Source organism: Gouania willdenowi, chromosome 16 (genome assembly GCF_900634775.1).
Source record: "Gouania willdenowi chromosome 16, fGouWil2.1, whole genome shotgun sequence".
Lineage (NCBI taxonomy): Eukaryota > Metazoa > Chordata > Actinopteri > Blenniiformes > Gobiesocidae > Gouania > Gouania willdenowi.
This window is the reverse complement of record NC_041059.1, coordinates 10,888,350-10,913,924: the sequence shown is the minus strand read 5'-3', so window position 1 is coordinate 10,913,924 and position 25,575 is coordinate 10,888,350. Positions and strand designations below refer to the sequence as shown.

Here is a 25,575-nt window from a genome sequence, read left to right as displayed (position 1 = left end):
TAAAATGTACTATTTTAACAATGGAAATATTACCACGCTGGTAAACTTCAAAGTAGAATTTGTATTATATTGGGGGGGGGGGGGGGGGGGGGTCATCTCAGCCCAAATACCCAGAGGACAATAACAGATACTGTTCAGAGTGATCACCGTTGACTCTGGTGTTTTCCTGTCGTCTGTATTGCATAATTTATTTATGACACAGGATTATTCAGCATTAAATCTCATCTGTTGCACACAGTGAGGGACTCTCACAGCTAATCCAGCTCGTTGCTTCCAAAGCTTAACAATGAACAAAAACATAAATGAACTTGTTGCACATTTATTCAATTCATGTGCACAACAAAAGTGGAAAAACTGCAGATAAAACTAGGGCTGTATAATCAAATTTTAATTGTGGTTTCCACAATTAACCTGATTGTCGGCAATTTTTACATTTGAAATAAGGGCTCTGCACTCTGTAATAACGTATTTACTCAGCCTTTGGGTCATTATAGGTTATTGGGTTATTTATTTTTTTCAAAATTATAATTGTTATTTAATGTGTCATTTGGCACTGTAAACTGTACACATATTGTTTGTTTAAAAGTAATGTAATTTCCTAACGTGATAAATAATTCAGTATAATCGAGATTTATTAAATGAATGTTATTAATCCTGATGATCATTTTGGCCATTAATCGTGCAGCACTAGATAAAACATGCACTGCCTCTTTTTTTGTGTCTATTTTGGAGATTTCTCACCAAACCTTCACACCCAATCTCACCGTCTTGAGTTTACATGTGAAATATAACTTTGGTGCTGCCCCTCAAAGCCAACATGAGCGTGTGAGAGAGAGCAGTCTAATATTAATAGCCTGGCTGACAGTAAGTGTTGGGTTTAGCACTCTGCATTCAACCCTGTACAAGGGGAAGTCAGGAGGGGAAGTGAGAAAAAGACACCGTATCTTGATATACTGTCCCACCACTGTATTACTGAGCGTATTATCCACCATCCTGCTGTCCGCAGTCTACTTTACACCATGAATCAACACACACTCCACATGCCTACTGCAGCCAGATAGCATACGAGCAGATTCACATCCCACAGTTATTTTATGAAGCTGCTGATGATGGTTAGGTTAGGCCTCACTATATAGTCCCCTTGACCTGTCCATAACCTAAACCCGCTCTACTCTTTATTTCTCACAAAGGTTGGCAGATTTAGGGCCAGGTTTTTTTTTTTTTTTTAGTTCATATTTAGTGGACTTTCCACTACAAATTCAGCAATGCTTTAAAAATAACTATGAAATACTGGAATAACCCCAGATGGACTCTATTAACAGATTAACCAGATGCTTCCTTCCACTTTTGCTAAAACTAAATACATTTTAGTTCTGCTGTTTGTGTTTTTGAGTGTGTGTGTGTGTGTGTGTGTGTTTATTTTTTCTACTTTTGTACTTCATACTTGTACTAAGTTGGCACAGTCATGGTCAGTGTGTGGTTTATGTCCTCAGTGTGTCTCTACTGCCTCCCAATGGTTAAAAACACCCATTTGACCACCAGCTGGACGTTGTTGCAGACAGTGAAATAATAATTCAAAATAAGTGCAAAAGTGTCTAGCGTAGTGAGCGCATTTGAAAAGTTTCCATTTTGCTAACTTGAAATTGAATGACGAGGAGCAAAAAAATAAAGGAAGAGACGGAAAAAACAGATGGGGGGTGAGGGGGTGGAGTCCCAGAGTTTATTATGCAGGTGGCAAATATAATTAGCTTGTCGTTGGTTGGATTTGCATCTTTTCATAAAGGAGAAGTAGCTGTGTGTGTGCATATGCGTGTGTGTGTGTGTGTTTAAAGAGTGGTAAAGACTTAAATACGCCATATAGAAAGTCATTGTACAGTTTGTTGTTGCACGTAGTGATAACGAGGCTTTTATAATGAGCTAATGCAACATGAAGAATACACATATCATTAACCACATGTTTGTCTATGAGCTCAAAACCCTCAGCCGTGCACTTTTTGGGCCTTGTGATGATGATGATGTTGGCATGCACTAAACACACAAAGCTAAACACTCTTAAAGCTGAGTGTTTTTCACGAGCTCCATATATTTATATATAGTGATATGTATACAGGTTCCCACGGATCCTTAAAAAGTCATCATAAATTCATGATTCTAAAAATAAGGCCTTAATTGTCTTTCAAATGTCGTCTTGAATTTGAATTAGTGTGACATTTCAAAATAAATGGTAACATTCATTAATATATATATATATATATATATATATATATATATATATATATATATATAAGCAACATGGGAAAATGTGAATTTAATCATCTTGTGTTTTTGGAGTGATTTTAGTCTGTTTTTTGTGTATTTTACTGTCGTTTTGTGTGTTTACATCGGGGGCCGCCAGTTGCACGTCTGCACGAGACATTAGAAAACAAATGTGACCTTTTTTTTTCTCCAATTATGTTTACTGTGAAGTTGGTCTTAAATTTCATTTCAAATGGCAATGAAAAAAAAGTCTTAAGAACATGCAAACTCCACACAGAAAGGACCCAAGTCCACCCCAGGGCTTGAACCCAGGACCTTCTTGCTGTGAGGCGGACGTGCTAACCACTAATCCACCGTGCGCCCGTAGTCTTAAAGTCTTGAATTGAATTTGACTGAAGCTGTAGAAACCCTGGTATAGTGACGTTAATGGGAAGAGTTTCCTCATCTCATCACTTGGACTCCGTCAAAACCATTGTTTTGCCACTTGTTCTGTTGTCAAACCAGCACAATACCAAAGAACAGACCTTCAAGTGGAGGCATGTGTCAAATGCATGGCCTGGGGACCAAATTCAGCCCTTCAGAGCATCCAATTTGGCCTGCAGGAAGAAGTTAAATAAACAGAGAAAACAAACATGAATCATTGTGTAAAATTACCAACAAATTCATTTTGTCGTAATCTCAGTCCGTCTAAATACACACATTCAATAAAACTTCACATTAATTGCAGGACTTGCAGTTTTCCCATGCTTTTATTTATTTTATTCTTAAATTATTGAAAGAACTCCCAATGTTTCCTACCACCTGCAATTTTCCTCAAGTTATTCCACAAAATCTCCCCAAATGAAATTAAAATCTGTCACAAAATCAAGAAAATGTAACGTAAATATTCTGCAGGGACTTGTATCTGTCACTTTTTGCTTGGATATTGTTGTTACCTTGCATTCTGTATTTATTGTTTGACGTTAAAGTTCAAACTACAACACATTCATGTGGAAATTGTCTGTTTTTCTGCCTAAAATCTGCACCCACTTGAAATCAAAGTGCTCCATATTCAGGCCCCCTGAACTAAAATGAGTTTGACACCCCCTTAAAGTGTGCAGTGTTTTCGAATGAGGGCTCTGTGTGTCTAAAAGCACTTTATTTTAAGAAGAATTCAACTTTAGTACCAGTTTTATTCCTGTAGAATGAACATCAGCTCAAGGAAAAGTACATGTTTCCTCTATTTTTTAAATAGCTCAAAACATATTTATCGACACAAAACATGGCCATTGAGTCACGTAGGCGTAATACCAGTACAAAGTATATGAAAATCTACTTTCACATGAATGAAATGTATTATTTAAAAATGTCCTATAAAACCTCACATATACAATTATTTTAAAAAATGTGTTACATTCAAATGGAAAATCCATTCCATCATCTGTTGTTAAGTCAAACTATTTTTTAACCAAGATGTCATTATTTGACAAAATAAGGTTGAATAGTATTTTTTAAGGTGAACGGTTCGGTGAAGAATTCAAGCCCCAATTTTCTTGCCTTCCTTTGGCTGTTGTTGCCATGGGGACAGCCCCCATGAAAAGACAAACCAGTGAAGGGGAGGGTTGTGTGTTTGGAATAAATGGCACACTATGTGAAACATCCTTAGTTATGCCCACGTAAATACCTCGACTTAAATATAGAAGCAAACACCTTTGACTCAGCCTACTCTGATGTTAAACCACTGTTTGGAAACAGTGAATGAACGTGGGCTGAATTTGACTTGTAAGTGATTCAGTCACAGTGTTGGGTGTACGGTGAGTAGGTGCGGTCCGTGACCTGAAAAACACTCGTTCCACCTCAGATCAAGGCTCTCTCCTCCTGTCATCATGACCTGATGCTGTTATTCTGCTTTCATCTGCACTTTTAGTCCCACACATGTACTTATCGTGTACTTCTCTATGTGTTTTCCATTGACAGATATAAGGATGTCAAAACCGGTAGAGGTTGATAAAGTGGGAGCAAACTCACCGGTAGAGGGTGCAGGTAAGATTAATACCAAATATTAACAATAATAAAGTTTGTTATGTATGTAATGCTAGTGTTTCCAACCTTTTCTATTACATTTACCACCGCCCACTCCATTAGTTTCCCATTGTCAGAGGTCAAAGTAACGGAACACAAGTACTCACGTTACTGTAGTTGAGCTAGTTTTATGGTTACTTTCTAAATCAGTAATTTTACTTGCACTTAAATATGTTTTAAATTAAGTGAAGTAATTTGTTTCATTTCCACACCCAAAAGTTATTGAGTAAATTGTGATTTTTGTATTTCTTTTCTTTTAAAATGATCAACGAACATTGTGAAACCGCAAAAAAATGAAATGATGAGACAACAATCAAATGCATCACATCATAGCCGACCAATCAGATTAAACGTGATGCACCGCTACAAAACAAAATTTAATGCTGGTATTTTCTCAGTTTTAGAGTTCATAAATGTAGCTATGCTTAGTCACTTACTTTTAATTTGAATTGAATTCATTGGTGTTATTTTATTCAAAAAAGAATTGTACTTTTTAAGTTGTGAAATGAGATGTTTACTGTATGCAAGGGAACCGTGGCAAGATTTACAGTATTACCAAAAATAAACGTGGAGGGTGAAAGTAACTAGTCACTTTTACTTTGAGGACTATTTAATTGAGCTACTTTTTACTTGTACTCGAGTATTTTATGTAGGACTTCCTTGTACTTTCAATCAAGTAACAGTACTCTTTACATCTCTGTTTATACCCAGTAAAACTAAGTGTACATTCATACGTGCTTAAATATTTGTTAGTTTGATAACCTTATAACATATTAGGAAAGATTTTGTAGGAAAATAAGGCCACATTATTTTTTCCACTGATGCTGTTTCATGTCAGTCGGTGGAAAAAGTGTGTCGTCGACACACAAAGTGTCTGACAGGTTTAGGGTCAATTACATTTTTCAGTTACAATTACATCTTCAATTATTCATGTTCAGTTACAATTACAGGCATTTTTTTCCAATTACAATTATTTTTTATCCCCTGAAAGTACATTACTATTATGTTCTCAATTACTAAAAATCTATAACAATTAATCACAATTACTGAGCCTGAAATAAATAATAGATGATTTTTTTTTTAATAGAATTTTCATGTCAATTATGACTCAATTATGATTACAGTGAAATTTTTCACATTACAATTGAATTACAATAATTTTTTACCCCCTGGAAGTAAATTACAATTTTATTTTATTTTTTCATTGAATTTTCATGCCAATTACAATTACAAAATCAATTATTTGAACTCAATTACAATTCAATTACGATTACATACAATCATTTTTATCCCCTGAAAGTAAATTAAAATTACGTACTCAATTACTAAAGTTCAGTTATAATTCAATCACAATTACTGAGCCTGAAATAAACAATAATTGATCATTTTTAATAGAATATCAAGGCCAATTAGGATTAAATTATTTGAATTTAATTACAATTCAATTACGATTACAACAGCAAAAGATTTTTCAGTTACAATTTAAATTATAATTATACCACAATTGTAATTAATTACCAATTACACATTTGCAATTATAAATGACCCATGTCTGAAATAGGATATATTATTACTCATGTTGGGAATAAATTCACAAATGTTTCTAAGTAACCTCTGCAATATGTTCAAGTGCCCCTGGTAGTACATGTACTCCTGATTGGGAACCACTACTAATGTAATGCACTGGTTTTTTTTTTTCTCCCTTTGCACACAGATTCTGAGCGAAATGGATCCGAGCCAAATCACCAGGTAAAAATAATCACTACATTCAATGCAACAATCTGCCACGTCTTTTTTTTCTACTTCTAATTATTTGAATCTTTGCGGAAAACATCTGTTGTGAAGCAGCTACACAGAGAAATTTTACTTTTTTTGTTAAGGTTGTGTCTCACTCTTCATTTCCAGGCTCAGTCAATGAGAGTCAGTCCATTTCCTCTGTCGCCAAATTTGAGCAGCAGCAAAGTGAGTGTGACCCTGTGTGGCCATGTGTGTGACTGTGTGTCTCTGTGTGTGACTGTGTGTCTCTGTGTGTGACTGTGTCCCTGTGTGTGACTGTGTGTCCCTGTGTGTGACTGTGTGTCCCTGTGTGTGACTGTGTGTCCCTGTGTGACCCTGTGTGTGACTGTGTGTCCCTGTGTGGCCATGTGTGTGACTGTGTGACCCTGTGTGGCCATGTGTGTGACTGTGTGACCCTGTGTGGCCATGTGTGTGACTGTGTGTCCCTGTGTGGCCATGTGTGTCCATGTGTGTGACTGTGTGGCCCTGTTTGTGACTGTGTGTCTCTGTGTGTGACTGTGTGTCCTTGTGTGTGACTGTGTGTCCCTGTGTGACCCTGTGTGTGACTGTGTGACCCTGTGTGGCCATGTGTGTGACTGTGTGGCCATGTGTGTCCATGTGTGTGACTGTGTGGCCCTGTGTGTGACTGTGTGGCCCTGTGTGTGACTGTGTGTCCATGTGTGTGACTGTGTGTGACTGTGTGTCCCTGCGCTGCCTGTGCATGCCTGTGCATGTTTTTCTGCATCTTTTGTGTTTTAACGTCACACACCGGCTTCATTCACAGTGCGGCCACCTCAGCTTTGTGCTCATTTCTATGCTCTGATTGGTCCCTTTTGTGGTGTCCAACGTTGAGGTGGATCATTTGGTGTCCCTCCACCCTGCAGTGCTCAATGTAAACACAGTCGATTGAGGCTGAGCGTATGATGGCATTCGCTTTACAAATCCCACTCACAAGTGAAACAGTCCACGTTATTACTCCTCACTGAAACTCTGAGCTTTCCTGATTTGCATTTGACATGTGATATGTAAATGATTGCTCTGGAAGAACCCCCCCCCCCATCTCCACTTCCTCCACTTGTGCAAACAGTTTTAGTCCAGGGAGAACGTAAATTCCCTCTTTGTGCTAAAAGGAGACTAGTGGACTCCTGTTTCAGGACATTAACCCAGCGGCAGCTCAGCATGTGCATCACATATTAAGCATTAAAACTTCATCATTGTGTTCCAACTTTACGTGTCATAAATACATCGAATCTATAAAGGTCAAACTTACTTGCAAAAAAAACGTAGTTTCCAGTATAAAAGAAGCTGCATTTCTCTTCCACATACACATAACACAAAACTCAAAGGATTGTAGTATTTGGTGACAAATGAGGTGGAAAAAGAATTAATTTGACTGATGAGAAAAGCGAAAAGGCTTTTTTTAATAGTATTTAGTTTGGTTTGTATATTTACCATATTTACCTATACCAATATATACACAACCCCCCTCCCCACCAACCTAACTTTAGGTCACATCATATATACAGTATCTCCATGGAAATAACAGGTTAAGGCAGCATTTTTCAACCTTGGGGTTGTGACCCCATGGGGGGTCGCCTGGAATGATTATTTTTTTTTCAAATCAAAACAACACACAATCCTAAACAACTGTATTCTATACTTTCACTTTGTCGAATATAAATCTAGTTCAAATAAAATGCAGTATAAAGAAAAGGAAGACAAAACACATAAAATATAGTATTGAAAAATACCTGAGCTGGCGTATCTTGTCACTACTCTGTATCTTATTTAAATAGTATAACAAACATGATCAAAAAAAAATTCTAGAAAAAAAGTATTTGAGGTCGCCAGAAATTTGTGATATATAAATGAGGTCATGTTTATTACTTGTGAAGCTCCAGTGGATGTATTCATCAAATAAACATCATTTGTGCAAAGTAAGAAAACTAATTCAACTTTCCTAATGGAAAAAGTGCCATATTCTTTTTTAATATGTTATGTTATCACAAACAACATCACATTATTTGGGTTTTCAGTTTTTCAGACGGCTAATATCGGTGGTTCGATAATATCACCCATCACTGGTTGTGTTTTTTAGTTTTCACATTCTTTTGATATATTAGATATTTGTCTGTAAATTAAATTCTAAATTATGTAAATTAAATTACCCAATACCCACGTAATTCCTGTAATGTTAGCAATATTCTGAGCACAGTCTAATAACATTCACACCAATGTAAGCACACTGTTCATCGCTCCATGCAGGAAGTATCATGTGTTGATCTACAATGAGTTTGCTGTCTACAACACTTCTGATGAGTGTTTGTTTGTTTGTTATGACAGAATAAGATGGAGGAGTGTGCTGACATGTCCCCAGCTCTTCCTCCCTCTCACGGTCCGACTCCTTCACAGACAGCTCTGCAGCACACACAGCTGATGCTGACTGGCTCCCAGCTAGCAGGGGTAAGAATGCTCTTATTGTAAACGCTTATCCACTATCTCTTCGCTTTGCTTTTGCCTCTTTAACACTTCTGCTTTTGCTTTTAACTTTTGGCTTGTTGTCTTTTTTTCTCCTCCGTTCTGCATTTTTGCCTCCATTTCTTCCTCTTCTTCCTCATTAGTTAACAGCTCTCTTGCCAGCTCAGCAGCAGCTGTTGCTGCAGCAGGCTCAGGCGCAGCTTCTGGCTGCAGCTGTGCAGCAGTCCAATGCAGCCCACGCAGCCCACGCAGCTCACGCAGCCGCTGCAGCAGCCAATCAGCAAGCTCAGGCAGCCGCTGCAGCAGCCAATCAGCAAGCCCAGCAGCAGCAGCAGGTGGGACAGACAGGACAGACGGGACAGCAGGTTCAGACTCAACCTCAGAGCACACAGGAACAAAGTGTCTCTGTCCCACCTCCACCCCAGCTCACTCTCTCCCAGCCAATCCAGCTAACTGCCCAGGTACTCACTGGTTCCCACTAACTGAGGTGGTAGAGCAGCGTTGTCAAACTCATTGTAGTTCAGGGGCCAAATATGGAGCAGTTTGATCTCAAGTGGGCCACAGATTTTATGCAGGAAAACAAGTAATTTCAACATTATTATGCCATAGTTTGCGCTTCTACGTATACATAATATACGCAATATGTAAGAAACTGACAATATCCAAGCAATGACAGGATCTTCACTTTAAATTTCCTAGTTTTTGTGACCAACTTCTATTTAATTACAGTAAATATGTCATAGTTTGAGGAAAATTGAAGGATTTTTTAAGAATTTTGAGTTTTTTTCAACTGTTTACCATTAAAGATGACTGCAATCATGCAATATAAGCACCAGGAAAACCGTGAGCCCCTGCAAATATTGTTGAGTTTCATTTACACAATGATTCATGTTTTCTCATATCATGTTTAGTCATATTTACTTTCTCCTGTGGGCCGAATTGGATCCTCCAAAGGGCCGAATTTGGCCCCCGGGCCTTGAGTTTGACACAGGTGATCTAGATGTTTTTTATTTTGATGGATATAATTTTAGTCTCAGTTTCCATCATTGATGCACTGACGCTGTGCATCGATTACTTAACATTATATTGTTATTATTATTGTTATTGTTACAGCTCACTAATGCTGTATTTCTATGGCGTTGCCTCTTAGCTAGACCTGTGAGTATTGATTAGTCCCCAGACCTTGGTCTTTTAAGTAGAGTTAGATAAACTTATTTTGATATTTCCATTGTATATTTCAGTTTCCCTCCAAAGTCCAAAAAACATGTATGTTAAGTGCTTTGGAGTCTCAATAATTTCTAAGTTTGGTTAGAGTTTAACATGAACTTAAAACCAAATCAGATTCATCTTCTCCTTTGGGAAAAGACAATAGTAAATGTGGAAACAGGAGCGAAAGGTGAGAAACTTCCTGTTTGTTGGGTGTTCAGGTAATAGATCTGCTTCAAGCTTTTCTCTGCCTTTTCTCAGTTTAAACCAAATACCAATGTCATTTTCACCATTTTTCATCTCTTTGGTTTTCTTAAAGAAATCTTTCTCCTGCTTTTATTTTGTCACAAAAAGACTTTCAAAGATGTCAATTCTTCCTTTTTCTGTTAAAGAGTTTAGCTTTGCTGCTTAAAAAGCAAATAAATGATACTTAACATTGCTGCTTTGCTTCAAACATTGTGTTTGTGAACATGACATTAAGATTTAGTTTTGTTTTGAACTTGAAACCTTAATGAAGTATTGTTCTGCACTGGTTCTCTGATGGTTTTGTTTTCTCAAACAGGACATTCAGCAGCTGCTGCAGCTTCAGCAGGTGGTTCTGGTCTCTGGCCATCCACTTCAATCTCCTGCTCAGTTCCTTCTCCCACAGGCTCAGCAGAGCCAGCAAGGTGAGAATAGCAGACACTGTCCAGAGGAACATATGACTATGAAACAGACAGCTTTCATAAATGATCATTATTCCTCTGCCCTTCAGGACTTCTTTCCCCGCCAAATCTTCTTTCGCTACCTCAGCAAAACCAGGGCAGCCTGCTTTCTGCTCCAAACCGAATGGGACTTCAGGCTCAGGTACAAGGAAACTTCGCCTCAGAAGTTAATATAAGGAGCACAATCTTCTGCATTCATTCTCACTGTCATGTTGTAACTCCTGCAGCGAGATAAGTGTGTGGAGGTGAGCGGCGGTGGAGGCGTCGCCACGGTGCCGCCAGTGGCCTCTCACGCCGAGGAGCCCAGTGACCTAGAGGAACTGGAACAGTTCGCCCGCACCTTCAAACAAAGACGCATTAAACTGGGCTTCACGCAGGTGTGAACACACACCAGAATTCTGCACTAGTGCAGATCACGCTAAACATGGAGGACTAGAAGTGTTTTTCTCTGTTTTACAGGGTGACGTAGGCTTGGCCATGGGGAAGCTGTATGGCAATGACTTCAGTCAGACCACCATCTCCCGCTTTGAAGCTCTCAACCTGAGCTTTAAGAACATGTGCAAGCTGAAGCCACTGCTGGAGAAGTGGCTCAATGATGCAGGTGAGAAAAGGGACTAAGGCTACGCTCACACTGCCGGCAAATGTGACCCAAATCTGACCTTTTTGCCCATATGCGACTTGTATTCGATCTGTTAAAGACAGTCAGAACAGCATAATACTGATTTTTCATCTTTCATATGTGGTCCTAAATCCGATACGCCAAGGCGGATTTGATGCGGGTTTGATACACTGACATTACTTTATAGAAGCAGCTGGAGCAGAGGACTGGCTTGAAGCCATCCAATGTTGATATAATCCTTTTCCTGCACAAGAACATGGATTATCCTTAGCTTTGATATGTGGATTATGTAAATAGATCCACTGTGTCTTGCACGCACTGCACCTGTTTGTGTTTGACATTCGCTTGTGGCCCCATGCGCTTATCTGTTGTTGACATTAACAGTTGTTTATTAATAAAAGCAGGCTTACCACTAAAACAAACGTAATTATGTCATTTGTATGTATAACTGTCGGTTTCGGGTAGGGCTCGGAAATAATTATCTAAATGCCTGTCAGGTTCGGTTTTGCTCTGTCGGGTTCAGGCAAAAGCTTGAAGGTTCATACCATAACTGGTCTGTTTAAAAGCAAATCAACACCGCAAAAAGCCAAAACTAAATATTTGGTCCTCTTTTTCCTCGTCCTCTTCTGCACCTGCTCATTCATAAAACTGCACAAAAACTTTGACTGCTATACAGAAAAATTTGGATCTGAGCAAAGAATCAGAATTAAGCATTAAGGCTTGTTGTGATTATGAAGTAATAAACATACATGTGATTTAAAAACAAAAAAATGTGTGAGTGGAGTTTGTGTTGGTTGAAAAAACTTTGATTTTTACATTTGTCTTCCAGAGACCATGTCCATCGACAGCACCCTGCCCAGCCCCAGCTCCCTGTCCTCTCCAAACATGGGATTCGACGGGCTCCCTGGACGCCGTAGGAAGAAAAGAACCAGCATTGAGACCAATGTACGCGTGGCCCTGGAGCGTGCGTTTATGACGGTAGGAAACAAAACCTCATCTTTTTTATCTTCATCTTATCAGGTTATTTCAGTTTCTTCATATTCTTGTTCAACTGCCTTCCTATTTAAGACTATTTTACGAGATTACAATTTCATTCACTTTTATCCAAAGCGTGTACAACACGAGCAGTTCAGGTTAAGAGACTTGCTCATCATCCCACATTTATGGCCCAGGTTGTATTCAAACCAGTGACTCCCCGATTATAAGCTCACTTCCTTTAACCGTTACTCCACCACCGCCACTTTTCTTGAAATAAAGTAAACGCAAACACTCATTCTTGCACCACAGAGATACACGAACAGAGATCAAATACATTGTCTAAAGTTGCATCAACTTGAGGTAATGACACTAGCAATTTAACTGTAGTAAAAAAATCACGTTTCCTTAATTTCATAGAGAAGTAATGAGCAGGCATGGTAGAAAATGTAAAATGTTTCTTAAATATTGAATCACTACTACAATGAGTATTAATGTACAATGCCTGTCCTCATTTGTTAAAATGAAAATAATAAAAAATAAATACATTTCAACAATTCCCTGTTTTGTTTAGTTTTGTTTGATAAACACAAAGCTTTTCTCTGCTTCCAGAACCAGAAGCCTACCTCAGAGGAGATCCTGCTGATCGCTGAGCAGCTCAACATGGAGAAAGAAGTGATCCGGGTCTGGTTCTGCAACCGCCGGCAGAAAGAGAAGCGCATCAATCCCTCCAGTGCCACGCCCCCTCTGCCCAGCCAGCCCCCCACTGCCCCAGCACAGCACAAACAGCCCTGCTACAGCCCTCACATGGTAACCATCACACATCAGAGCCAGGGATACTGTGCACTCATCTCTACGGTAGTTATAAATCACACTCTCTGCTTTTGTTTGTGTTTGTGTCAGATGTCCAGCCAGCTGTCGCAGGCCGTGACCAGTCTCAACAGCACAACGGTGACCACCATGCCCTCCATCTGCCCCCTGACCTCCAGCCTCACGTCCACCCACCCTTCCCTCTGCTCGACCCACCCCTCTCTCAGCTCCGCACCTTCCCCGGCCACTCCTCCTCCTCCTCCACGTAGCACAGCCAGCCCAGCCACTCCCAGCAGCCACAGCACAGTCAACTTTAATGCAGGGTAAGACAGAGACGAGAGTGAATAAAAGAGAAGCTCCAGGGCGTCCTGCACGGGCGATAAGTTGGGCTTCACTTAGTTTAAAAAGAGAATATTTTCCCAATTACTCACACATATAAAGTCTCTATGACAGGCATCAAACAGGCACAGAACTTACAGACGATGCTTTCCAAGACACAATGTAGGAAGAAACAACGCAACTATAAAACTAGTACGCACTTTACGTACTATACTGGAACTATGAAAGACTAGAGGGATACATTTGCCTTTAAAATAAAAGTCCTGTCACATTCCTAATAATGTAAAGTCACACACGAGCTCCTGCAAATATTGTGGAATTTCCATGAATTCATACATTTGGCGTGACTGAAATATCTACAACTGAATTATTTGGTAATTTACAGTGATTCATTCTTTCTTTCTCATTTTTATTATCTTCTGTAGGTCGATTTGAATGCTCTAAAGGGCCGGATTTGGCCCCTGGGCCTTGAGTTTGACATGTTTTAGATAGCTTACCGCATAAGGAGACATCTAAAACCTGCAGGACTGCAACCCTTCAGGACCAAAGCACCGCTGTTTTAGCTAAATCTGATTGTTTAAAAAATGAATTCTCCTTTAAAGAAAACCCACATACTGATCCTGGGCTACGGCACTTCATCTGTGCAGCGGCGGTGTATTCTAACCGTGTGTGTGTGTGGTTCTTGTGTTCACAGCTTATGGCGTATGGGTAAAAAGAACGGTGACGTGTCAAACTACATCACCGATTTTGCTGCAAACTTGAGGTGAATACAACGAAGACACACACACATACGTACACGTACTAATCTTTCAAAACATGTTTGTTTATGGGTTACTGAGGTTACTGACATTTCCCAGGATGCTTTGTTTCTCTCTAACTGCTGGTTGGGGTCAGCTATAGCTGCTGTGCTTTCAATTTGTCTCTGTCTGTCCTTGCTACTAAACCTGCTTTTTCTCCCTCACCTTTTTATTCCCTCTGCCTGTTTGTATATATGTTCGCACATGCATGTTGCTGTGCGTGCGTGTGTTGTGTGCGTGTGAATGCAACAACAGGAACACTGTGATGGGAGTTAACACAGGGATGAGCCAAGCCGTCCTCGGTAACAATCCCCTGGCCACTATCCAAGGTTTGTGCGAGAGAGAGAGAGACAGAGACAGACATGGAAAGGCAAACAAGTTTAAAGGGGAAAAAAAAAAAAATGTCAGCTGCACTGAGAAAAAGAACAAGAAATCAAGGTCGAGGATGAAGTGCAAATTTATAAAGAATTTAGGGTCACTGGATTACCAAAACACTGAGAAATTAGGTTTTCTATGTGGAGCAATAACCTACACACAGGAGTAAAAAGTACTGATATATCCTACTCAAGTAGAAGAACTCTTACTTGATATAAATTGTTCTCAAGTGCAAGTACAAGTAAGTCATACATCAAATACTCAAGTAAAAAGTAGCTCAATTAAATAGTACTTTAAGTTACTTGTAACTTTCACCCCATCACGTTTGTTTTTTGTAATAAATCTTCCCACGGTTCCCTTGCATACAGTAAACATCTCATGTATAAACTTAAAAAGGAAGAGATGAAATCTTTCATAATTTATTTATTTATTTATTTATTTATTTTCCACAAAGGCATCTGCATAAAATACAAGGTTTGTCAATTATTTTTGAATAAGATAATACCAATGAATTCAATGAAAAATGAAAAGAAATTCCCAAGCTCTAAGTGTAGCTAAATTTATGAACTCTGAAACTGATTCTAAAACACAGGACAAGATGTTAATACCCTTTTTGTGCGAGCACGTACAAAAGTTGATGAAAAAAGCTTGACCCAGGGAACAGAACACCCATCCCCCCACAGGGCAAGCAAGGGCCTAGGATGCATCATCAGTAGTGTTCCTCCGGATCATAGGGTGTTTCGGCCATTCACTATACACCCTCCCCAGAGTTGGCCAGCCACAGGGTGATCACCCCATAGCTTGCATCCCAGGCCCACACATGGCATGAGCGCCCTGCCCCCCAGAGCCAAGCCTGAGCCAACCACATACCCCAACCCGCTATTTGGGGGCCCAAGAGGTGTCGTTCCTCTTCAGCCAGAGCCACTGGCTGCTTCTCTCTGCTGACTCCGATGCAGCTTTGATGGATGCGCGCTGGCTCTGGCCCCTGACTCCCAGGTCCCTGAGTAGTTTGGTGGTAGATGTTGCTACAAACCCTCTGCATCCAACCTCCACTGGGCGGACTTCTGTATTCCAGCCGCGATGTTGTGCTTCTGCTGCTAGTTCGGCATAGCGCAGGTGTTTTCGCTCATATGCCTCATCTATGGAATCCTCCCAGGGTACGGTGAGCTCTATGATGTAAACCTTCTTGATGGAGCGGGACCAAAGCACCAGATCAGGCCTTAAGGTGGTGGTGGTGATCTCTGCAGGAAACGCCAATTGTTGGCCAATATCTACCAGCATTGCCCAGTCACGTGCTAAGCACAGCTGGCCTCTCTCTGATGGTGCCGAGCTGCTCCTGGTTGCTTTCACCCCTTCACCGACAAAGGTAGTTGTCCATGTGGGGTTGGCTATTGGCAGTGGTAGGGAGTTGATGGCAGATCTTTTGCCCTCAAAGGCGGCCGCAAGGCTCTTTAGGACTTGGTTGTGGCGCCAAGTGTACCGTCCTTGGGTGAGACTGGCTTTACATCCTGTTAGAATGTGCCGGAGAGAGGCTGGTCTGGAGCATAGGGTACAAGCTGGGTTCTCCCCAAACTACTGATGGAGATTGACAGGTGTTGGAAGGACATCATAAGTAGCCCTGATGGTGAAACGCAGACTCTGTGCTTCCATGGCCCACACCTCTCTCCAGCTGAGCCTCCTCTTTTCCACATTGTCCCACCGTGTCCACTGTCCCTGTTTGCCAAGGGAGACTGCCTTGGCCGACCTTGCAGCCTCCTCCTGACGGCGTACTTCTTCCACCACCATCTTCCTCCGTGTAGGTGCAGTTGCCTTGCTCCATGTTGGTTGGCTGGTATTTAGGCCAAGGCCTCCTCTTCCGCGCTGAACATTCCCCACAATGTCAGCATGTTTGAGAGCTGATGTTGCCTCCTCCACTGCTGTTGCTGGAGTCCATTTGCGCCCAGTAGCTATGGTTAGTGCGTTGTCTTTCACCACTCCACCTCTTTGGATTCATTCAGTGTCATCTGTAGTCGTGTTTTAGCACACTTGAATATGATAATATAACCTCCATTCAACTCTGTTTTGGTGCCGTGCATTACATTTAATCTGGTTGGTCGACTACTATGTGATACATTTGACTGTTGTCTGGTCATTTCATTTTTTTGTAGTTTCACAATATCTATTGATCATTTTAAAATGAAAAAAAAAAATTTTCACTCAGTTACGGTTGGGTGCAGAAATGTAACGAATTACTTTATTTCTTTTAAAACGTACTTAAGTACAAGTAAAATGATTGATTTAGAAATATACTAAAAAAAAAGCACCCATAAAAGCAACTCAATTACAGTACTATTGAGTACTTGTAATCCATTACTTTCACCTCTACACTTAAAAGCTCTTTGGTGTGGTGTGTAGAGCATCCCACACACCACGCCTGCTTTCCACTGAAAAACAACTTAAGATCAGCCAAAATGTGCTTTTTGAGTCACTTTCAGAGGCTGAGGCAGATGATGTAAAAACAGAAGAAGTGTGACGATGAGTAACAGGCAGAAGTCAGGAATGTTTGCTCATTCTCTGTTTGAGACGCGTAGAGTCTATTATCACTGACATCCATGCTCTCACTCCATCCCATCAAGTGTCTGCGTGTTGTACGTGTGTGACAGTGTGTGGGCTTGTGTTGTTTATGTCTGTGCGTACGTGTGCTCATATTCAGCGCTTCTCATCTTTTCATTTCATCATAAGTTAAAGGTGTTACAGAGAAAGATCACCATTTTTATTTTAAAGATGCTGTGAATCACTTGTTGTCAACATTTCAGTTTTCTGTTTTTGTCAACAATTAGGATCCAAGAGTTCTGTGTGTTTAGATTTACAAAATAAAAGCAGGGATGTGATGCAAAAATAACAAAATCACTCAGGATTCTATTACATTTTCATCGGTTTATCCATTTCTTCCATATTAATATAATTTATACATATTTCCATTAAAACATTTTTATTATGATGTGGACTTATTTCTGTAAACACACATTGTAGTTTTTTTCTAGAGTTATTGCATTCATTATATATATATATATATATATATATATAAGATGTTTTTATAGTTTTTATAGAATTTTATATGGAATCAATCATTTTTATATACATTCATATATGAATACTCTGCTTAAATCAATTTATCTTTTACTTGATAAAATATTTAATTTAATAGGTCAGTGTATGTTTTGGTCATTGAGTTTTCCGCTGCAAAGAGTGAGTGGGTATTTGCTTAACAATTAAAATATTTAATTCAAAGCATTTCTCTTTATCAAGGTTAAGAAGGGATAAACAAAACTTTAAAAACTAGTTGATATTCATTTGTTTATGAAAAAAAAACTGTTGGAAGACAGAAACTTTGGTAACGCTTTAAAGGAGACATATCATGCTTTTAAATCCTTCCTTTTCAGATATAAATCATACAGTTGTGGTCTCTATAAAGCGAAACTGCAATGCTTGGGTCTGAATTCCTCATTATTATAGCTCCACCCCTTTTCTACCCTTTTTCTGATGTGCTTCTAAGAGCAACTCGTTTTGGTGCGGTCTCTTTAAATGCAAATGAGACACTTCATACCCGGCCCCCTCTCCAGGTTGCAGAGGTGACACTCGGTTCAACTCCACCTTGTTCGGCCATTTTTGTAGTTTGATAGAAGAGATACGGCTATGTAGCGGCGCATAAACTTTTTATTCACACGTTATTTACAAAATGTCAACAACAGAAGACTTGTCCATCCAGCCTTACATGTTCGAGCCAGAGTCTGACCCAGCGGAGCGAGATGAAAATGATGATGAACCTGCAGAACAACGTCTTCATATGGATGTTAACAAGTCAGCTAACGCTAGCGCAGAGCTAACGCTAGCGCCAAGCTAACGTCACGAAATGCATTTTAATAGTCTTTTTGGAGACAAAAATGGCAAAATGAAATGACTAATGAAAACTTTAGACTTAAATTAAATCACGTAGGCCATATCATCAAGGATCTAAAACGAGCACACAGCGCTAACATGTGAAGACGGTGCAACTGCTAATGCTAACAAAACAATGACAGGGACGTCTTATCACACTTTTTAGCGTTATTTACAGCTTACTGAAGTGCTCTGTTCGTCGTCTCCAAAGATAGAAGGAATTGACCCCTCAATCATCCTTGAAGTGTTTCGTGCACACAAAAATTACCTTACCCACAGATGTGGGTACATTTCCTTGAAAAATAAAACACAACCAGGCACTTTGAAAAGGTTCTGATGCTGGGAGACGATGTAATGAAGCGTGTGGGTTACTACATCTAACAACCGAACATTTTGACTTATCCTCTCGTAACTTCGGCATCCTTGAGCTTGGACTACAAAATAAAAGCGAGAAATAAAAATGGCGGATTGCTCGAAGTGTTGGGCCTGGAGTCGATGTCCTAATTTGGCAGTTCTGCTGCAAATACTGTGACATTATTGTTCAAAAACGTAATAGAGAATAGAAAAATCGAAACAGATTGAAAAATATCACCAAAACAGAATAGTAAGATATCAACGGAGAACCTGAAGAGACTAATTTGAACTTTTCTGTACTTATAAACACTCTAAATATACAACAAAATGCATTTAAGGGCTAAAAAAAGTGGATTTCGCATGATATGTCCCCTTTAATTGAAATTTTACATTATGCAGTCATTATTACAACATGACACCTGTCATTAGCATGAATAAGGTGTTGTTCGTTACCCTAACCCCGAACCCCAACCTTAACCCTAACCCCACTAGATCCCTCCACCTAATCCCAAAAATGCCAACATAGCTCCAAATGTGTCGTAATTTAGTGAACAAAACTTAATGACAGCTTGTTGACAGCCTTATGTATAAAACTTCAAGTAAAAATGTTACCGAAACTTTTTTCAAAGTAAGAGCTCAGATGAGTTTCTGACAAGAGTGTTTGCAGTAGATTTCATTTAAAGTTTTTTAAATATCTGAGTTTTGAAGCATTTGGTGTTGGAGTCATTCTTCAGTCTAAAAAAAACCCTAATAAATATTTAAACAAAAACATAAATAAATACAAGATAAACATCTAAACAAGAAGAACTCTAATAACTTCTCGTATCCTTTCTTCCAGCCCTAGCAGCCAGTGGTGGCCAGCTGCCTCTTTCCACTCTTGAGGGGGCCAGTAAGGTGATGCTGGGGGCTTCTGGGGGCCAAGCAGGTGGCCTTCCCTCCTCCCTCTTTCTGAATCACCCCGCCCTCCTCCACATGGGTCAGAACCCCGGTGCTGGACTGGTCAGCGCCGCCGTAGCCAAAGTGACCCAGGCCTCGCACTTCCCCTCGGCCAGCAGCATCAGCCCAACGCCGTGCTCCCCCTCCCCCTGCTCTAGCCCCGCCTCCTCCTGCTCCTCCATCGAGATGGTACACAGTCCATCCTCTCTGGGCGGGGCCAAGATCGAGTGACCGCGCCAGGGGCCAATCAGCAAGGAGGAGGAGGAAGGAAGAAAACATGAACCTCACATTTCACACCAAAGTTATCTCTTTCTCTCTCTCGCGCTCTTCTTCCAGTAATTTTTGTCTTTTTTCACAATGGCTCTCTCTCTTTCTCTCCCAGTCTTTCGATGCCAAAAATACACAGAATGAAAGAGGAGAGACGGAGGGAGAGAAGTGAAAGAGGGGAGAAGAGGGGAAAGGGGAGAATCAAAACCAAAAATCTTTATCTATCCAAACCGATGGAGAAGAGGCAACGTGGGACGTTTTTGTCAATAACATGTGATGTCGACATGGCACCTCTTCACTCTCTCTCTCCCTCTCCTTAACAAAAGAAAATAAACCAATGACTTTAACAAAGAGGAAGAAGAGACGGCAGAGATCCATGTCGAAGTGCATAAACCAAAAATGACAAAAGCTTTCTTAGTCTATGACAAAGGAATGGCGTCAAAGGACAAACAAACAAAAAAGAGAGGAGGAGAAACGTGCTTTCTTTTTTATCATTGTTTTCAAAAAGCAGCGGGTCTGAAGAAAGAGGAGTATACGGAGGATACGTTGAAACCAAAAATTTACCTGAGGCGGAGGAGGAATACTCAAAAATGAAAAAATGACAACCATACCAAAATCTCAAATACCAAAAACCAAAAATACGGAGAGAAAAGCTTTATTCAAAGGACGTGTAAATAATGAAGCTATCCAGGACCAGAACTACTGCTACTCACACTCCACATGCACATTCTGGAGCTCAGGCTCCCTCTCATCACTCATCACTCATCACTCAACCTTTCTGCGTCTGCTAATGTGTCTCCTGCATCCCGTCTTAGATAATGTGTTCAATACGCTTTGGCATCCTTCATTTCATCGTTTTACCTACCTCTGCTTAGAAGCATATGTAGCGCTCACTCTTTTCCTTTATTTTAGATGTTCCACACAGTTTTTTTACTTTTCAGTCTACTATAGCTCGGGGGCTTGAGTCATCATCGTCATCTTCATCTACTGTATGTCTTCATCAAAGATTTTAGTGCCATTGGTCTGAAAGTTGTGGTTTTCTGTGGGAACACAGATGGTAATAGTCTGAGTGCTGGTAGGGTAATAGAGTGGGACGTTACCTTAAGGTCTGAATGAATTCATCAAAATTGTTTGATACTTTTTGAGCCAATCTTAGCCAGAATAAAACACACCACCAAACATCACATACTGGGAACAAAATGACCACTTTAGGATGAGTTCAGTGAGTTGCTGTTAAGACCTAATAAGTCAATAGAGCCAAGTTTAGACATAGAAACAGTAAATATACATTTCCATCCTCACGCCATCAGCCCTACATCATTGTCTTTTTTTTCCACTCCCAAACTGCCATTCACTCTCAAATGGAAACCAAAGCATTCTCAAGGTCAGGCTCTTCTTCCAGAGCCTCCACCAAGACATTAACACAATAAAGACAAATACTGGGTAGTGGTGGTGGTGGTGGTGATGGTGGCAAAGTGCAGGGAGCCGGAAAAAAAATACGCTTCCACTGGATGCCCCCACCCACCAACCCACACACCCACTCCTGTATCTTACCTTCTCCCAGTCTGCCCAGAAACCCAAATGGGGGGAGCTTTATCAAGGGAACTGATCCTTTACTCCGAACCCCCAAACCAAGGGTCCTCTGGGACACTGAGGAGAACAGGCGTCACACTTTTTTGTAAGAAGATACCAAAAATAAACCCAAACCAAAAAACAAACACACAACCCAAGGAATGACTGAAGTAAAACCAAAAAGAAACCAAACCAAATGTGGCTGGAGGGGATGAGGGGAGGAGGACCAAAGGGAGGCCCCGCTTTAAAACTGTGGCACGGACTCATGAGAAGGACAGACGGACCGTTCCTTGCCTCCTCCGCCTCTCTCTCCAGCTCAGCTCTCTGGTCCTGGATGGAGCTAAACGCAAACGACCTCACTGAACTGAAAACCTTATTTGAAAAAAAAAAAAAAAAATCAGTTTTTATTTTTCTGTTGGTTGGTTCTTATTGTTTTTGACTCTGCTGTGTCTCTTGATGCTGTTTTACTGTACTGTACCTTAGTGCTTATTTGGAATAACGTACTTGCTTACTTACTACAAGAGCTCCTCATTTTATTTTATTTTTTTCGTAGTCGTGCTAGAGATTTTTATCAGGTGGTTGGAAAAAAAAATACTGTGAAAATTTAGCTTCCAGATTTTTATTAGTGAGAAACTTTTTTCTTGGCAGAAAAGATCACACACACACACATACACACACGCACAGACACACACGCACATAAACACACAAGTTTAAAAAAAAAAAAGCCAAAATCGAAATGATAAACATAAATCCTGAGAATTTCAAACCAAATAGTGAAGCAAACCAAACAGGAGGTGAAAAAGGAGGAGCTGCCTTTCAGTGTGAGGGGGTGAAAATATGGTTTGTTTCATTTTGTCTAAGGCGTATCTTCATTTTCTGTATGTAAGTGTACCAAAAGGCGTGTCCCAGCAACACTTTGAAATACAGAAAATCAGCAAAAGCCTTGTTTTTGTTTTGTTTTGTTTTGGGTTTTTTTTGAGTCAAAGCTGGATGTCAATATTCCAAAGAGTATTTGGTTTGACCCTCGCAGGACAAAAAAACGAAAAACAGCCGACACACGAGAATCGTTTTAAGAACCAAACTTTTCGATGTGGGGTTTGCACCTCAAAGGTGAAACCTTTTCTCCACATTGACTCTTAGACGGAATGTATCTGTTAGTGCTTCTATAGATTTTGTAGAAAAAGATCTATGTTCTACTGCTTACTTATCACTAATGTATGAAAATGATTTAAAAAAAAAAAACATGCAAAAAAGACTGAGAAAAAAAAAAGGAACCTAAAAATGTTGAAATAAGAACTTGATTTTAGACCAAAAATTTTAACTGTCTCTCTTTATTTTTTATTTCTTCTTGCAATCATGTTTTAGACTTTTGATTGTACTATTTATTCAGGGTAGAGTTGATTTATTTGCTTGCTATCTTTTTTTGCCTTGCTATTTATTTATTATTTATTACTAGAGGTGCTTTTTTCATATTTTAGGACGCATTCGGGGTTATTTTATGCCTTCTGCTGGGGTTTCTTCTTCTCTAAACCAAATGATACAAGAAATGCAACCATAAGTCCTACACAGACTCAGTAGGAGTGTAGATCTATATCTATCCTCTGTCTCAGATCATCCAGATAGCTTTCCCCTCAGAGAAGAGGTCAGAGGCAGCACTGTGTGAACCAGAACCTGATGATTTACACAGAGGGACGTTGAGTGTTCAGGGCAATAGGCTTATATGTTGTGATTAGAACGTAAAGAGAAAGCTGGAAATGCGTTTCAGTTTAGATAAATGCATAAAGGTGATTTGTGCCTGTGGTGTGTTTTCGAGGCACGGTGCTGCTTCTGCTCTTTGTAGATTCTCCACTCGGAGAAACACACTGAAAGCTTCATGCTGTACAACCAAAAAAAAAAAAAACACAAAGAAGAAGCTCAACCAGGGAAAAAGGTTAGTGTTTTTACTGGACAGAGAGGAAACTTAAGTTGCCTCTTTTCCCCCCTTTTCATAATCATTTTCATATGATTGTTTTCCCTCCATCCACTGTAGGATGTAAAAGAGAGATAGTTCATCATATACCTCATATTCTTTGATGACAAACCAAATAGATGAATGCTTTAAAGCGCAGCGTTTCCGGTGGGAATCGGGGGGCCGTGATGAGACGTGTGGATGTTGGGCTTGATTGTTGAGCAAATCTTTTATGAAACTGAGGATTGATTTGGGAAGAAAGAGATCTTTGATGGGATTGCAGCCACCTCTAGTAATTTGGGATTGGGCTATATTTGGTCAACTGGTTTATGCTCCAGTCTTCACACACACACACACACACACGTTCACGCCCTGGCCCTCTGACAAACACCCTTTGCTCTCTGTATTGAGCTTTGAACACAGCCGTCTCCTGACATCCGACTCAAACTTGGACTTAAGCTGCTCTTTGGCACAGATCAGTGATCAAATATGGATCATGTTTCTTTTTTCTCCGCTTCAGAAAGTTTGTATTGTGCCTCAGAGTACAAGTTCATCACTACAGTTGCAGATCCCACTCCTACCTGCATAATAAAGGTGCATGGTTAGTTGTCCATGTGGAACATGAAGGGCCATGAGACGGCTGGTCAGGGACCGGCTGATGCCGAGGTTGCTAGGTGACACATTTATAAGCTTCTCACTGCACGTGTGTGTGGAGACGACATTGGAAGAAAAGGCTTGTGTGTGTGTGTGTGTGCTCATATTCAGCTCAGTTTGTCTCTGTACTTTTTAGAAGATTTGAGCAGTACCTGGAACTCAGAGTTTGGGGGATCGGCTGTAGAGTGCAGGTCTCTGTGGCAGGGATACCCCCAAAGTGAATGATACCAAAGTCTATGCCCTGCTCTGAGATTCAAGCACAACGCACACGCTTTCCCAAACTCTGGTGTTTCCAAGAGTGTTCAGAACCGTACAATTCTTCAATTTTACAGTTAGGAGTTAGCCATAGCTTTAGCTAGCTTCATTTATGTTAGCATGAAGGTAGGAACCAAAGATTGGCAATGGAGGACTTTTATTGAGTCTTTTTGGAGCGTAAAGGCATCTAAAGTGCAGAGAGGTTCGATAACATTGTGTATCGAGGTTTTTGAAAAGATGTCGAATTGAACTTTGAACCTTTTTCACACAGTTGTCAAGAACTATTTTTAACATGTCAGTCTTTATACAAAGTCTTTGCCACAGCTATCAACCATCCAGCAATCACAGTGCAAATATGTTTCATTTACATCAGTAAAGCCTCTGTGCTGCCAATATTTAGTTTGTTGTTGTTTATATGCGTTATTATGGCAATGGGAAACATTGTAACACGATTTTGATGCATGTGGTGTAAGAACCAGAAAATAGTCAGTGATGAGTTTTTGGTTTTTTCTGGGGTTAAAAAGAGAAATAATTCCTTTGCTTTATAATTATTCAAGTTATTCTCTTGACTTATGCGTCATGTTTGTTTGTTCCTCCAATCTGTGATCGACCGAGAGACAAACTGAGCGATGAACACAATGACAACACAGCAGCCTCTTCTTCTTCTGCACACTCCCATCCACACACCTGCTCCTTCTCCCGCTCTTTCCTCAATGAAAAAAAAAAAAAACAGCTTTAGTCCAAAGGTTTTCCAGCAACTCTGCAAAGGCGAGTCAGATGTTAAAGAATTAAAAACCAAAGAGCTCTACCTTGACCTTTTTCATCAACACAAAGCCTCCCCTCTTCTCTCTTTCTCGCTGTGCGCTCTCTACAGTCACCTAGCACGTCGGCTTTAGAAGCATTAACCTCAGCTATCCAAAGGGAAATGATACTAATAATGATAATAATTAAGAAGATGATGATGAAATGTATATTTTTTAAGTATTTGTCATTGGAAAAATAATCTTAAGCTTCTCATAAATATGGTGATCATGATGACGAAAACGATGATGATAATGAAGTTTCTCTTGCTATCTTTGGTAACTGTTCTAAACCTTTTTTAAGTTTGTGTCCTTTCTGCTCGTGCTGCCAAAGTAATGCTTTTACTCCCCTCCCCCTCCCCCCATCCCCTCCACCACCTTTTTATTTTTCATTTGTTTCATCTTCTTTTTTGGCCAGAATGTCTACCTGTGTGACCTTTAACCCCCCCCCCCCAATGTTTGTCTACACGCCCAT

General features: G+C 40.1%; 1 protein-coding gene across 5 annotated transcripts in view; it reads left to right on the top strand.

The window, feature by feature from the left end:
- pou2f2b (POU class 2 homeobox 2b) overlaps positions 1-25,087 on the top strand; it is a 59,851-nt gene extending 34,764 nt beyond the window's left edge. For 2 of the 5 annotated variants that reach the window (XM_028471373.1, XM_028471375.1), the window contains exons 2-16: positions 4,213-4,278; positions 6,032-6,066; positions 6,223-6,279; positions 8,437-8,556; positions 8,715-9,032; positions 10,340-10,445; positions 10,532-10,623; positions 10,709-10,858; positions 10,941-11,082; positions 11,930-12,078; positions 12,688-12,885; positions 12,979-13,208; positions 13,919-13,987; positions 14,277-14,350; positions 19,507-25,087. In XM_028471373.1, the coding sequence (XP_028327174.1) occupies positions 4,213-4,278; positions 6,032-6,066; positions 6,223-6,279; positions 8,437-8,556; positions 8,715-9,032; positions 10,340-10,445; positions 10,532-10,623; positions 10,709-10,858; positions 10,941-11,082; positions 11,930-12,078; positions 12,688-12,885; positions 12,979-13,208; positions 13,919-13,987; positions 14,277-14,350; positions 19,507-19,835 (2,135 nt within the window). In that variant the 3' untranslated portion in view covers positions 19,836-25,087. The remainder of the gene's footprint in view (positions 1-4,212; positions 4,279-6,031; positions 6,067-6,222; positions 6,280-8,436; positions 8,557-8,714; positions 9,033-10,339; positions 10,446-10,531; positions 10,624-10,708; positions 10,859-10,940; positions 11,083-11,929; positions 12,079-12,687; positions 12,886-12,978; positions 13,209-13,918; positions 13,988-14,276; positions 14,351-19,506) is intronic. The other 3 variants (XM_028471376.1, XM_028471378.1, XM_028471377.1) reach the window with 2 other exon arrangements.
- Positions 25,088-25,575: the final 488 nt, after the last annotated feature.